The sequence below is a fragment of the Erythrolamprus reginae genome, chromosome Z (genome assembly GCF_031021105.1).
Source record: "Erythrolamprus reginae isolate rEryReg1 chromosome Z, rEryReg1.hap1, whole genome shotgun sequence".
In the NCBI taxonomy this organism is placed as follows: Eukaryota; Metazoa; Chordata; class Lepidosauria; order Squamata; family Dipsadidae; genus Erythrolamprus; species Erythrolamprus reginae.
In genome coordinates, this window is record NC_091963.1 from 43,751,136 (window position 1) to 43,767,531 (window position 16,396).

A 16,396-nucleotide genomic window follows, 5' to 3' on the forward strand; every position below is an offset into this window, starting at 1 on the left:
CTTTGAATCACTGTAAGAATTAAAATATTAGCAGGCAATACATGATTATGGCTTCCCTGTTAAAGGAACAAAAGTGCACCAGAAATTCCTGAAAGACAAAGCAGAGCTGCATAAAAATCCCAGTTAATATTAAAAGTGAGAAGAATGACTCATAAGCACATGAGTTGCAGGGGGCGGGGGAGGCAGAAAAAACAAAATCATGCATCTCTTCTTAATTCAGGTCCATCACATGATGAGCCCCAAGATCTTAATTTAACCAAAGGGAGGAGGATAGCAGGGAATTTTATCCCATTCTTACTTTGAAGAGATGAGAGAAACATCAAGTCAAGTTGTACAAGTTTTGTAGTGTGGGTGTCTTTTATCTATTCAGGATGAAGTGGACTTGCCTATTCTTCCTCCTTGGGTATCTGTTTATTGGTGAACATGTTCTGAGTGCTACAGCCTCCAAACGTGAGTTCCTTGCTTTTTTCATTTCTCCATATGAAAACTAGCTATAGAATTGCAAATTCTGGGTGGGGAAATCAGATATAGAAATGATGGCAGGTTTGCCTTTAACTTATACTTCTAGAATACTTTGTAGGAATCAAGTGAAATTTGAGGATGAGGGATTCTGCTTAAGAAAATAGAGATTTTCCAAATTAAAGAAAGGCAAGTGTAAAAATTTTGTTCTGTTTGTACTTACTGTACTGCACCACAAGATGGTCTGCAATTCTACCCACATGTTTGCGTAGAAGAACTTACTAAGATCTGTAAAGATAACAAGATTCATGTTGGAACAAATGGTCCCAAACAGTTTCTTCTTAGCATCCTTTAGCTCTTGTATTAAATTCCTGTTCTATTTATTCCTGCTTATTCATAGTAAGGATTGTGTTCTATGTTAGGTATTTTCAATGAAGAATAGGAAAGAGAAGCAAAACAAATCCTACATTACAGCATTGTTGAGATTCAGCCTGAGGCTCCTCAGGGACCGGCTGGATTTCTGCCGGATCCATGCCCAGAGGAGGAGGACAGTGAACAGTAGGGGGAGGACCAGGCAGACGGGGGAGAGGAACGTCAGGAAGAGGAGGAGGGAGAGTAGCCTGAGACCCCCCCGGGGGGGGGCTGTCCCCAGCTAGTAGCCTGGATTCATTGGATGAAGACGCACAGGCTATAATAGACATGAGGCAGCGACGAGCAGCTCAAAGACGGGGCCAATTAGAAAGGTATTTCCATCCCTGAATTGGCAACAGCTGGGTTTGGGTGTGGTTCTCCTCAGCAGGGTTGAAAAGGCAGGCCCGCCCTTACAGTCTTGTGGAGAGTTATCAATTGGGAGTCCTGTGACCTTGCTTCAATCCTCGGCGTCTCTGATCTTGGCTTGTGGCCTAGAAGTCTGGAAGATTTGGGGGAGGCGTGGGTTTTATTATCTCCAGCATTGTTTTTGCCAGCAAGAATCCTGTTTTATTGCCTGGCCTGCGTGAAACCTCTGTGAAGCTTCATAGTGTTCCTGTCTGTAAGAACAGTTTTTGTTACCTGTGTTTGCTTTGAATTATATAAACTGCCTTTGCTTTTTACCAGTGTGTTTGGCTACTCTTTTTGGTTGGTGTTGGCGTCTGGGGGGACCCAGACAGAACACAGCATACATGTGGTGTTCATGTGCTGCAAAACTGCATTCTCTATGCATCCTGACGCTTCACAATAACTGAATATATAATGGTAATTGTACCAGCTGCAGACATATTAAACACCTCTGACCAAGAATGTGCTTATGGCAAATTATCTGGGGGGGTTTTCTAGAGATGATTATTCATAAAGTGTGTGTTTTTATTGGGATGGCTATTGTTTCTTGTAACGACTGATCCTATCTCAAATCTCTTTTCTTGGCAGTGCATTAGTGAAACACCATATTTTCATGATCTTTAGGAACTAAGAAATTTCTTAATTCTTTGCACAGTACAAGCAATAATGGTCAAACATTTTCAAACCAGGTCACTTTGAGAAAGGGAAATTTTAAGATGCAAAATGGCATAAAAGCTGCAGTTTGCCACCTTACATCTTTGAAATACTTTTGGGAAGGAGAGAGAGAGGAAGAGAGAGAAACAGATAGAAAAAAGAGAGGAAGGAAAAGACAAAGAAAAAGAATGGGAGTAAGGAAGAGAGAAAGAAAATCAAAATCTAGTTTGAAACTAGCTCAACTATTTAAGTGGCATTTTGATATTGATAGAGTTGCCCTATTATGAGCTCACTGTTATAGACACACAGTACAGTATTTTATTTTGAAATTCTCTGAGGCAAAACAGGGTGAGTTTTTAATTTGTTTGTTTGTTTGTTTGTTTGTTTGTTTGTTTATTTATTTATTTATTTATTTATTTATTTATTTATTTATTTATTTATTTATTTATTTATTTATTTATTTATTTATTTATTTATTTATTTATTTATTTATTTATTTATTTATTTATTTATTTATTTATTTATTTATTATTTCTGTGCCGCCCAGTCCCAAAGGGACTGCCGCTCAGACACTATACTTTTCCGCACCCCCCCCCCCAAAATTAGAGGGAACACTGGGCCATATATTTCTGCTGCCTTTTTCAAATTAACCCTCAAAACGCTGTTCCTCATAAACATGAATTATGGTCTGACCCAGAAAAGTATAGGCTGAATGCATTAAAAAAAAACCTAGAAATATTTATGGAAAATTATGTGTTTCAAATTTACAGCATTAATCTCCAACAGCTAAAATCTTGTCCAGATTATATGAAGAACATTCTAATTTTCTGATTTTTTTCCACCAAGTGGCAATCTGCACACTTGAAGTATTTTCAGCCTACTTCTATTTTCATTCATAAGGAAATATCATCAAGATCTAGTTGTTCTGCTAAAGCCAGAAATAGGCATCTTAGTGGTAGTGATTTCTGACAGCCTCAAAATGGGTGAGCAGTGTGGTCGGGCAGTAGGAAAAGCAAGTAGGATGCTTGGCTGCATAGCTAGAGGCATAACAAGCAGGAAGAGGGAGATTATGATCCCGCTATATAGAATGCTGGTGAGACCACATTTGGAATACTGTGTTCAGTTCTGGAGACCTCACCTACAAAAAGATATTGACAAAATTGAACGGATCCAAAGACGGGCTTCAAGATTGGTGGAAGGTCTTAAACATAAAACGTATCAGGAAAGACTTAATGAACTCAATCTGTATAGTCTGGAAGACAGAAGGAAAAGGGGGGACATGATCGAAACATTTAAATATGTTAAAGGGTTAAATAAGGTTCAGGAGGGAAGTGTTTTTAATAGGAAAGTGAACACAAGAACAAGGGGACACAATGTGAAGTTAGTTGGGGGAAAGATCAAAAGCAACATGAGAAAATATTATTTCACTGAAAGAGTAGTAGATCCCTGGAACAAACTTCCAGCAGACGTGGTTGGTAAATCCACAGTAACTGAATTTAAACATGCCTGGGATAAACATATATCCATCCTAAGATAAAACACAGGAAATAGTATAAGGGCAGACTAGATGGACCATGAGGTCTTTTTCTGCCGTCAGTCTTCTATGTTTCTATGTTTCTATGTTTATAGGTACTATAATTAAGGCTGATACTGAGTTGTAGCAATTATCTAAGGGCTACAGATTGCTGATTTCACATGCTTTTCACAGGAAGCACAACTTGACATAGCACAGAAGCCTACCTCCTTCCTTCTTTAACAGTAACTTATTTGGACAGCTGACAAGCTCAGGGGAGAATTCAACTTACCTGCAACCAACTTGACTCACCTTCCTTTGTATGAGATATGATGCAAATATGACTAAATGAACATAGGCCATTACAGGGGAAGATGCCCCCAATGCTTAATATTGGTGGGTGTGTTCCAGCCTCCTGAGTTCACCCTTATTCCCTGGAAAGCATGCCAGGTTTGTCAATAGTAAAGATCTTCTTGTTCAAGATCTTATGGATCTTATGAAAGGGGAGTGAGACAATCTGGCATGCATTACTGAGACTGGAAGTGGAAGGTTTCCCCTGTGGGAGATGTGTTCAGCTCAATTTGGCATCAGACAAGATTTATTTTTATTTATTTATTTATTAGATTTGTATGCCGCCCCTCTCTGAAGACTCGGGGCAGCTCAGATCCCAAAGTAGGGAAGGTGCAGTAGCAGTAGTTAGCAGAAAATATTTTTTTAAAATATATTTTATTAGTTTTTTCAAAGTAACAAACACAACAAACAAAACATATAATACTTAATGGAGCTACAGTCGCTCCGCTCAAGATAGAAGTCTTCATATGAAAATAAAAAGTTTATCTGTAAAATATATACAGTGATCCCCCGCTCGTTGCGAGGGTTCCGTTCCAGGAGCCCCCGCAACGAGCGGGTTTTCGCGAAGTAGCGATGCGGAAGTAAAAACACCATCTGCGCATGTGCAGACGGTGTTTTTACTCCCACAGCGCTAGCGAGGAGCCGAAGATTGGGGGCGGCGCGGCTGTTTGCCGCCGGCATGGGGGGCTTCCTAGCAGCCCCCCAAACCCGGGTTGGGGGTCCGGGGGGCGCTGTCTCTCGGCGCTTTCGTGCTGAGTCCGGGAGCGAACTCGCTCCCCGACTCAGCTGGAAAGCGCCGAGAGACAGCGTGGACAGGCCCGTTCCTTGGCGCTGTCTCTCGGGGCTTTCGTGCTGAGTCCGGGAGCGAACTCGCTCCCCGACTCAGCTGGAAAGCGCCGAGAGACAGCGTGGACAGGCCCGTTCCTTGGCGCTGTCTCTCGGGGCTTTCGTGCTGAGTCCGGGAGCGAACTCGCTCCCCGACTCAGCTGGAAAGCGCCGAGAGACAGCGTGGACAGGCCCGTTCCTTGGCGCTGTCTCTCGGGGCTTTCGTGCTGAGTCCGGGAGCGAACTCGCTCCCCGACTCAGCTGGAAAGCGCCGAGAGACAGCGTGGACAGGCCCGTTCCTTGGCGCTGTCTCTCGGGGCTTTCGAGCCGATTCCGGGAGCGAACTCGCTCACGGACTCGGCTCGAAAGCGCCGAGAGAGAGCGTGGACAGGCCCGTTCCTTGGCGCTGTCTCTCGCCGCCTTCGAGCCGAGTCCGGGAGCGAACTCGCTCACGGACTCGGCTCGAAAGCGCCGAGAGAGAGCGTGGACATCACCCGTATCTAGAAGAAGTTGCCACCCGAGCGCTCTTGCCCGGCGGGAGGCGAAGCATATGGGTGGGGGGGCTGTCAGGACACCCTCCCACCCCAGCACTTTGCATCCCGCCGGCAAAGAGCAATAAGGCAGCAGCTTCTGCCGGACACGGGCAATGGGCGGGACAGAGAAGCGGGAAGAATCAGGAGGTTCCTTTGGCGGCTGGAGGCTGCCTGGCACCCGCTGCAGCCAAAACAACAAAGCCAGGCAGCCCCCAGCTGCCAAAGGAGCCTCCTGATTCTCCCCGCTTCTCTGTCCCGCCCATTGCCCATGTCCGGCAGAAGCTGCCTCCCGTGCCGATGTTCCCCGCCAAGCCCAGTTCGGCTTCCCTGGCTGCTTGGCCGGAGGGGGGGGGGCTCGGCCAAAAGGGGCTGGAGACGCAGCGATTTGCCTCCCGCCCCTCGCCCCTGTGCCACCGGCACGTCATCTTCCCTCCCAGACAAAAAGGCCGGCCTTTGGGGATGAAGGGGTGTGTTCAGCTCTGCGTCTCCAGCTCCTTTCGGCCGAGCCCCCCCCCCCCGGCCAAGCAGCCAGGGAATCCGAGCCAGGCTTGGCAGGGAACATCGGCACGGGAGGCAGGAGACGATCGGGCGACCGGAGCAGCAGCCAGGGAAGCCGAGCCGCGGGCGGGACCAGGTGGGGGCTGGAATTTCTCCGCCAGGGCGAAGGGCGGGCGAGCGGGTGCTGGGGAGGGCTTCTCGCCCTCCCGACAGCAAGAGGGGGGAGCGAACGGCGTGGGCAGGCGAAGGGCGGGCGAGCGGCAGCGAGGAGTTTGCGTGGGCGGTGGGGAAACTCCTCGCTGACGCCAGCAAGAGGGGGAAGACCCAGGGAAGCCGCTGCCATCTACGCATGCGTGCCCGGCACGCATGCGTAGATGGTATTTTTGACTTCCGGGTTGAAAAATAGCGAAGTACCCTGTTCGCAATGGTTGGGGACGCAATAAACGGGGGATCACTGTATTGTTATATAGAATAAAAGTATTGATCTTAATACAGTATATAAATCTAAATTTGTATCAAAATTTATAAAGATATATATGAAAAGGAAAAAAGTTTTATGAAAAGACAAAGAGAAAAAAAAGAAAAGAAAAGAGATGAAAGAGATTTATATTTATACTAATAGTTACCGTCTTATACAATTCTAATACTAAATTCAAATATGCAAAATAATATAGCAACACGCTTATCTCTTATTCCTTGTTTCCCACCAGACATATACTTTCTGCCAGATATCATAAAATTCTGATTCTTCTTGATTATTTAACCGTCTCGTCATCATATCTAATTCGGCACAGTCTAAAATCTTCTTAAGAATATCTGGTTTTTTTTTAATCTCAATATCTTTCCATTTTTGTGCAAAAACTATCCTAGCTGCTACTAATATATGAACTATTAAGTAATATATATATTTTTTATATTTATAATTTGATATGTCCAACAGAAAAAATTCTGGTGCTTTCTTGATATCTATTTGAGTTATTTCTCTCAGCCATTTTTCTATTATGTTCCAGTACTCTTTAGCTTTTGGGCATGTCCACCAACAATGATAATAGCAGAAAATCTTTATTGGTTTTCAGCTTGCTCCACAAAGCTCTGGTTTTATTTATTTTTTATTTATTTATTCATTTGTCCAATACACAAATACATAAGAAGAAAAATAGATACGTAGTAATATATATAAGGGTAAAAGTGAACTTAGAGGAGAGGATATATGAAAGAAAGAGAATATATATGATAAGTGAGAGACAGGAAAGACAATTGGACAGGGGACGAAAGGCACACCAGTGCACTTATGTATGCCCCTTACTGGCCTCTTAGGAACCTGGAGAGGTCAATCATGGAGAGTCTAAGGGAGAAATGTTGGGGGTTAGGGGTTAACACAATTGAGTCCGGTAATGAGTTCCACGCTTCAATAACTCGATTATTGAAATCATATTGTGAACTGTTGGAGACCATCTCAGGGCTGGCAGTGGAGTTCCTCAGATATATGGCAAAGTGATCTGGTGGGGAGGGGGTTTAAAATTATTCCCCTTGTCATTGTCATATCTTGCCCTGCAACTCCTCCACACACACACACACCAAAGGGAGATGGGACATTTGGATGGTTTGATCCCAATGACTCATGGACTCTGAAGGGAATTTGGGATATCTGGAGATATAGCTGCATAGTCCTGATAAAATTGTGACAATAGCCACAGCTTTGAACGGGATTACAGTGATGCGGCCTTTTTTGACTCATCACTCCCAGCCCTCCCTATTTTTTTACAGAGGAACTACATGTTCTGAAAAGGGCCAAGAACACAGCTGGAACACCACTGGTGGAAGACAAGGGATGACTCTGATGGGTCACAACTTAGACACTCTTACTGCCAGAAGGTAAGAGTGGCTCTAAGTTAAAGTGACCAGATTATTACCCTGGTAAAGGGGGACACCATTGCCAGGGTGGGGGGGATGACCGTTCCTTCCCTGATGCCCTCACTTTCCCTCTTCTTTGCTCTCCTTCCAACAGCTTTCTTTTACCCACAAAGAAAACCTGCCCCAAAACAACACCTCTCTCCCATATGCTCAGACAACCCTCTGCCCTTCCCAAACAATGACCACACCCCTTCCAGCTCCCCAAGGACAAAACTCGGCCTTTTGCCAGTGTGAGAGGCAGAAGGGGGGTTCCTCCGTGGGAGGGGAAAACTTTGACTGACACTTCACTGGCTGTTCAGCAGGCAGCTGCCGGGGAGAAGGAGCCCCACCCCGGGAGTGCTGGGTCGGACTAACTCTGGAGAAGGGATTAATGGAGGACAAAGAAAGTCTGTGCACCCTTTCAGATGGGAGGGGGAGAATTGAGAATCCTCAAAGCTGCAGCTGGTCCTCTTGTAAGCTTACCTGGACGCAGGTAAAGAAGAAGAAGGGATGTTGACACTTTTATTCCATCCCCCCCAAGAGAACCTTCACTTCCCTTTCGTGTCCCCTCTTCCAATAGCTTCTACCTTTGCGCTGTTGCTTCCTTCCTGCAACCCCAAAGGGAGAGAAATCCACCCCAGGAGCCTTGTGGTGGCCGATCCGCCCCTCCCAAGAATGGCTTCCCTGCACCCACCAGCCCTATCCGTCTCAACTGCCTATCTTGCTGACTTCTGCCTGGAGGGGCTGAAGGCAGATGCCTCCCCCCAGAAGACCCCCAGATGTCCCATTTTTTAAAAAATGGGACTTTTAAAAAATGCTGCGGGACACGGGACAAATTGCTCAAAAGCGGGACTGTTCTGCCAAAAGCAGGATGTTTGTTCACCTTACTCTAAGTCGTGACCCATCAGAGTCATCCCTTGTCTTCCTCCAGCGGTGTTCCAGGCATCTCTTGGCCCTTTTCAGAACCTGTAGTTCCTCTGTAAAACATAGGGAGTGAGGAGTCAAGAAAGGCTACATACTTCTCTGCTCTACTCTTGTCAGAGTACCACCCAAAGGCCCTGTTTTGGGTCACGCATTTTCTCTTAGGTTAAGGAGGCTCAGGCAATCTTTCACAGAGTCAGGCAGAAGAGATTATTCAACATCTGATGCAGTAGAGTGGGTTGTAAATCCTGTTGCTACCGGTTTGCGCACAGGCGATACTTCTGCACATGTGCAGAAGCATCCTGGATGGGTGGGTAGAGCCTTTCACCGTTACTGCTACTGGTTCACTGAACTGGGTCAAACCAGGAGCAGCCCATCGCTGATCTCATGGACAAAGTCCATCAGATTTATTCCCATTGGACCGCATGCATAGAGACAGTCTATACGAGATGCCTTGCCCTGTTATTTAGGAACAGTTTGATTCAGTTGTCTCTGATAAAGTGGACAGGGCCCTTGACGCTGTCAATGTCACCCACCTGTTTGTTAGATCCTTGTTCCTCCTGGATGGTGAAAGCCTCCAGAATCGTGACTAATGGGTGGGTTCAGACATGATTAATGCATGACTAGAGAAAAGGATGTTTCCGGGTGCTTTTAAGCAAACCAAAGTTCACCTCCTCCTTGAAAATCATCGTTGGATTCCATCTATCTGGATAATTTTTATCCAGTTTCCAACCTTTCATTCTTATGGAAGGTTGCGGAAAAGATGAATGCAGGATGCTGGTGTATGAAAATATTTTGAATAATAATAATTTAATAATTTATTAGATTTGTATGCCGCCCCTCTCCGAAGACTAAAGAATAATAAAATAAGTCAGGGAAAATTCTGACATGCATCAACATAACTTAACTTTTGTCATGTTGAATGAATTAAATCTTTCTTCATCTGGAAAGAATTTGTATATTTTGACACATGAATTTTTATTTTACCGCAGCACTTTTATAACAAGAAAACAGTCTATTTTTCTCCTCATTGATGCTTAAACAAAACCATTTTATGAAAAATCAAAGTAAGAGTCTGTCTATTTCTTAAATTATTTATCTATGAATCATATAAGAGCTTAATAATTTCATTATAAGATAAAAAAGGTTAGAACTCTCATTCTATAAGATTTTTGGGAGGGGTGGAATTGCTTGCACATTAGGTAATTAGGTAACACTTAAAGTTGCTGGGATTTCCGCTGAAGCATGAGTTTGTGTTCTGTCGGGCTCTCTGGTAGACTTCTCCCAAAAACTCACAGGTACAAATTTCAGACACACACACGTTTGAAAATTCAAAACAATGTTCTTTATAATGAAAAGTCACTTAAACTAAGCCCTCTTTTGGTATAGCAAAGAGCACTTGTCTCCAAACAAACTGGTAATTTGTACAAGTCCCTTATCAGTTCTGTGATACTTAGCTTGCAGCTGTGAGGTAATTCACAGTCCTTCTTCTTCTGAAACACACTTTGCTCTGGTTTAGTTTCAAAGCGGGGAAAAATCAGCACACAAAAGGTCAAAGTCAGTAAAGCAGTCACGAAACACAACTATCAGATAATCCTCCACAATGGCCAAACCCACAGGCTGCTATTAATAGCAGCCTCACTAATTACCACAGCCCCACCCAACCACAGGTGGCCTCATTTTCTTTGATAATAATCTCTCCGTTGTTGTTGCCTATGCATCGCTCTCCGCATGCGTGGATGTATCATTAACTCTTGTTCTGAATCCAAGGAGGAGCTAGATAATTGATCTCCTTCTGAGCTGTCTGCCACACTGTCCTCCCTGTCACTCATGTCTTCTTGGTCAGAGGAGCCTTCATCAGCAGATTCCACCGGGGGCAAAACAGGCCTGTAGCATGTGGATGTCTCCCCCACATCCACAGTCCTTGGGGCAGGAGCTGGGCCAGAGCTAACCACAACAGTTTGTGTCCCCCACAATTGAAACTTTATGATAATAATTCTAGAAAATTAAGATGAGCCCGTGCTTGGTTAGCTATCATGAGGCTGTTAAGAAAACCCTCTCTTTCTTTCATGGTATGAAAATTGCTGGCAAATTTAAACTCTTGAAGTTTTAATCTCTGCCCTCAGAATGCAAGGAATTCATGTTGCACAAAACTTCTGATATTGAAAAAACATCATTAATGCTACCCATGCGCTCCTGCTGAGTGCCACGTTTAATTACAATTTTTATTGGAATGATATTATTTTTCTGTAATCAGTTCATCAGCATTTGCCTAAAGTTTAGTTGCAGTTATAAATTATATATTCTTAAGTACACAAAACTATTATCCCCAACTCACTGTCTTTATGTTTTTGTATATGAATGACACTGATAAAAGTGACACTGAGCATTTATATCAAAAACAGTAATCATCTTAATCTGCATTTGCAGTGAATTTCGGTACAAAGGTGACAAAACTTCCATTGCCGAACGCTGTTTAAAACATATAAGCAACTTTTTCCCCCAGTGTCAGAAGTGGAAGAACAGATGTTAAACTTGTCAGATCTTCTAGCGCTTTCATCTTGGCATTACTTTTTAATCAACCTTCATAATGGCACAAAGTAGTAATTTTGTTTTAAAAATGTTAATTCAAATATTTTGAATATTAGTGTTGTGATTCAGTCTGAGACTCCTCAGGGAACGGCTGGAACTCTGCCGGCTCCATGCTCAGAGGGGGAGGACGAGGAACAGGAGGAGGAGGAGGACCAGGCAGACGGGGAAGAGGAATGTCAGGACGAGGAGGAGGGAGAACAGCCCTGAGACCCCCGGGGGGGGGAGCTCTCCCCAGCGAGTACCCTGGAGTCATTAGATGAGAACGCACAAGCCATCATAGATATGAGGCAGAGAAGGGCAGCACAACGAAGGGGACAATTAGCCAGATATTTCCATCCCTAATAGGCAACAGCTGGGTTTGGGTGTGGTTCTCCTCAGAAAGGTTGAAAAGGCAGGCCCGCCCTTCCTGTATTGTGGAGAGTTATCTTTTGGGAGTCCTGTGACCTTGCTTCGATCCTTGGCGTCTCTGATTCTGGCTTGTGGCCTCGAAGGCTGAAAACTTGGGAGAGGCGTGGGTTTTATTATCTACAGTGGTGTGTGTGCCAGCAAGAAGCCTGTTGTATTGTCTGGCCGTCGTGACTTTTCTGTGAAGCTTCATAGCATTCCAGTTTGTAAGAACAGTTTTTGTTATCTGTGTTTGTTTTCAAAGATATAAAATGACTTTGCTTTTTACCAGCGTGTCTGGATACTCTTTTTAGTTGGTGTTGACGTCTGGGGGAACCCAGACAGAACAATTAGTAACAATTAAAAAGAAAATTATCTTCTGTGGCACTATTGGTCTATTGGTCAAAATGGGACACGCCTCAAATAATCTTTAAAACACTATAATGTGATTATAGAGAGTGAACAGACTTTCATCAGTGCACATAGATATAGGACAGATTTTCAAATTAGCGCAGTTGTATCGATACACATGATTTAGTGAATAGGGGGGGCATTTGCCCAGGTTCACCTGGTGCACCAGTTGCGGCCCTATCTGGACCGAGACTCACTGCTCACAGTCACTCATGCCCTCATCACCTCGAGGCTCGACTACTGTAACGCTCTCTACATGGGGCTACCTTTGAAAAGTGTTCAGAAACTTCAGATCGTGCAGAATGCAGCTGCGAGAGCAATCATGGGTTTCCCCAAATATGCCCATGTTACACCAACACTCCGCAGTCTGCATTGGTTGCCGATCAATTTCCGGTCACAATTCAAAGTGTTGGTTATGACCTATAAAGCCCTTCATGGCATCGGACCAGAATATCTCCGGGACCGCCTTCTGCCGCACGAATCCCAGCGGCTGGTTAGGTCCCACAGAGTTGGCCTTCTCCGGTTCCCGTCGACTAAACAATGTCATTTGGCGGGACCCAGGAGAAGAGCCTTCTCTGTGGTGACCCCAACCCTCTGGAACCATCTCCCCCCAGATATCAGAGTTGCCCCCACCCTCCTTGCCTTTCGCAAGCTCCTTAAAATCTACCTCTGTCATCAGGCATGGGGGAATTGAATTTTTTTCCCTTCATCCTAGGCTTATAGAATTTATACATGGTATTCTTCTTTGTATGATTGGTCTCTTAAATCGGGGTTTTTAGATTATTTTTTAATATTAGATTTGTTTTCTTTACTGTTGTTAGCCGCCCCGAGTCTTCGGAGAGGGGCGGCATACAAATCTAATAAATACACAAATAAATAAATAAATAAAATTCTATGAAGAGGGGTTTGGTACAATATAACCATATCTGCAGATTGCAGGTTGCCCTCAATATACTATGGTCAGGGATGAAGCAAGCTGGACCGGAAGGTTAGTTTTGGCATGCCCCATCCAAAGGCAGAATTGCATAACTCCTGAAAAAAGCTACTTTCACAGTTTTCTGAATGAGGATCCATCACAGAGGTGGGCTCTACTTACCTTCCCCACTGGTTCACATCACAATATTTTGCACCCATGCGCTCATTCCACTTGCATGCACATGTGTGTCGCCAGTGCAATTTGGCTTCCATGCATGCTCAATAGCTGAAATTAGTCCAAAATACAGCTGAGGAACTGATCAGCTATGCTCAGGGGCGAAGAAATAAAGGTCAGTATTAACCCAGAGGTGGGCAGGAGGACATTTTTCAAGCAGCTGAACAGAAAAAAAAAGAGATGGCGGTGCACACAAACCGGCACCAGCTGATCCAGTTAAGTGATGTTACCAGCGGGTCGCTACCAGTTCAGACGATCTGGTCCGCACAGGGAAGAACTCGCCCCTGGTCCACCAGCATGAACATGGGTACATGTAAATGTTCTGTACATGTGGAAAACAAATAAAACTCTTAACTTTGTAGATGTTTTGAATTTTTCTGTGTAGGATTTCGAGATGTGATGACTCATGGAACAGCTTATTCTCATAATAAGTACAACCACAGGCTGGATCATTGGCATTCTGATCATAATAACTGGAATGATAAGCTTTATCCTACCTGGCAGAAAGGAGACCCCAGGTGGAAAAACTGCTGGAAAGGTAATTCCATGTTAAAGTGACCAGATTTTTACATTGTTAAAGGGGGACACCATTGACCGGGAGCGGGGGGGAGGGGCTTGATTAAAATTTTGATTTATATGCAGCAAAAAAAAATCTTTCTTTTTCTCTCTATCTTTATTCCTCCCTCCATTTCTCTCTCTCCCTCCCTCTTTCTCTCTCTCTCTTCCTTCCCTTTTTTTCTTTCCCTCTCTCTCTCTCCATCCCTCTTTCTTTCTCTCTTTTCTTTCTTCTCTCTTTTTTCTATGAAGTGGCATATAAGACTAAATGCAATTGCTATAAAGGAAGGAAAGAAAGAAAGAAAAAAGAAAGAAAGAAAGAGGAAGGAAGGAAAGAAAAAAGAGAAAGAGAAACTAAGGAAGGGAGGGAGGGGAGAGAGAGGAAGGAAGGAAGAAAATAAGAGATAGAGAAAGGAAGGAAGGAAGAAAGGAAGGAAGGAAGAGAGGGAGGGGAAAGAAAGGAAGGAAGGAAGGGGAGAGAGAGACAAAGGAAGGAGGGAGAGAGGGAGAGAGAGAGAAAGAAAGAAGGAAGGAAGGAGGGAGAGAGAAAGAAAAAAGAAAAAGAAAGGAAGGAAAGGAAGGAAGGAAAGAGGGGGAAAAAAAGAAAGAAAGAAAGAAAGAAAGAAAGAAAGAAAGAAAGAAAGAAGGCCCCTCGTTCCCTCCCCTCCAAACCCTACCTTCCAGGGACATGGGTTCCAGGCTGAAGAGGAGGATAGCCACCGCGCACACTCCATGCCCTGGATCGCCATGGCCAGCCAGAGTCCTGCAGGGGGCGACAGGCGGCAGCCGGGGGCAAATGAGGGTCCAGATGGGGGGGGAACCAAGGCAGGCGCTCCAATGCCAGCAGCCCCTGCCAGCTCACATCTTCAAGCCCCGGCAAAGGCGATGCCCCCAGCCGCCCTCCTTTCAGTTCTAGCCCTGGGGATGCGGCAGGCCAGCAGTGGGCTGAGCTGAGGTGGTCGCAGCGGTGGCGAGGTGGGTGGGGGCTGGGAAGAAAGGTGGGAAAATTTGAAAGTAAGTTTGAAAGAAAGTCCCTGCAGTGCTGAACGGCTGCGGCTTCCAAGTCTCCCTGGTCTAGTCTGCCCCGGTACAGTCCGTCTCAGGAGCCCCGAAGGTTACCCAGAGAAGATCCTCCAAAGCAACCTGGATGCTCCCCTCCTGCTCTCCCCCAGCCGCTGGCCATCCCGCTCTTCAATTCAAAAATCAGGACATTTTGGAAAGCAGGCGGGATGCGGGACAAATAATTCAAAAACGGGACTGTCCTGCCAAAAGCGAGACATCTGGTCACTTTATTCTATATGCCTGATAGGATGGGGAAAAGCAATCAACCTGAAGTGAACACAACTGTAGAGTAATATGGATAATACAGTATCTTGGACCTTGGCCAGAGTAATAATTTCGTTTTCTGTAGTATAATGAATATTTTTGTTTGTGAAAATGTTTGGCTGGGTTTTTTGTAATGTAATGGTTTTTTGTTTGTGATAATGTTTAGCTGTTTTTACACAAATTAAGGGCATCTAACTAAATATTATCAAACTTATTTTCTCTGATACTACACACATGACTTGGCATTAGAATTAGCCAAAAATTTGGAGTAATATAAGAACATAAGAAGAGCCATGCTGAATCAGGCCAAAGCCCATCAAGTCCAGCATTCTGTGTTACACATTGGCCCACCAATTGTCCATGGGGATCTTGAGCAGAAAGAGAAGGCAAGACACTCCCTTTCCCTTAACCCACAACAAGTACGCAAGAGAATCCTGCCTGCCTCAACCAACATAGAGGCAGCACTTGGACATCCATTTCAATAACCATGTATATGCTTGGCATCCATGAATCTGTCTAATCCTGCCTTGAAGCTATCAAGGCTGACAGCTGTCACGACCTCTTTTGGAAGTGAATTCCATAAACCAACGACCCTCTGGATGAAGAAATATTTCCCTTGATTTGTCCTCTCTTTCTTACCTATGAGCTTTAGGGAGTACCCCCTTGTCTTAGTATTGTGTGATAGAGAAAATATTTTTTCTCTATCCACCTTTTCTATCCCATGCATGATTTTATACACTTTGATCAAGTCACCCCTTAAACGCCGTAACGAGAGTTATGCCTTCATAGAGTTAAACATGCATATCATTAATCTTACAATTAGACTGCAGCATGCTTTTGAATTTATGTATTAAGTTTAGGATTTAAAATATTTATTGGAATTGATTAGGATTCCTGAGACTTATCAGTAATTATACCTTGATAAACAGTAATAGAATGAAGTGTGATGTTAAAGGTTAATCTTAAAAAATTTTTGTGATACAACTGATTTTAATTTTTAATGGGTTCAGGATCCCAAACTTTCTCAATTCATGGTAGCTTTAATAATAATAATAATAATAATAATAATAATAATTTATTAGATCTGTATGCCGCCGCTCTCCGAAAAGCTTTAATGTTAAAAAGATATATTGTCACAAGTGGATGTTGTTAAACCTAGCTTTGTAAATGAATGTCACAAAAAACATTTTTACAGAATATTTTGCAGTAGCCAATGGAGGCTTTGGGTTAAAATTACCATTAGGCTTTCTTGAGTTTGTTAGGCTGATATTAGTATTATAGTTTGCTTACTTTTTATGCTTAGTGCTCCTTTTGGAATTAGTCTCTGATATGGTTTTTATGTGTATGGTTTAGAATTAAACAATATTGGCAATTTCATGGATATAAGGCTAGGGTTTAGCTTTTTTGAGATTTCTAGCTAAAATACTTTGGGTAGCTTTAGAGTGCAGTCTTATGCTTAAGGTTAGGATTAGAATTCTCTTGCGTCACAAGCTGTTTAAATGTAACCCTCAGGTT

The 16,396-nt window shown here is 43.9% G+C and overlaps 1 protein-coding gene across 1 annotated transcript in view; it reads left to right on the forward strand.

Annotated features, from left to right (window-relative positions):
- Positions 1–219: 219 nt before the first annotated feature.
- Positions 220–16,396, forward strand: part of GPNMB (glycoprotein nmb) — a 50,335-nt gene continuing 34,158 nt past the window's right edge. Inside the window, exons 1-2 of the mRNA XM_070729562.1 lie at positions 220–450; positions 13,386–13,538. Of these exons, the coding sequence (XP_070585663.1) occupies positions 372–450; positions 13,386–13,538 (232 nt within the window). The 5' untranslated portion in view covers positions 220–371. The remainder of the gene's footprint in view (positions 451–13,385; positions 13,539–16,396) is intronic.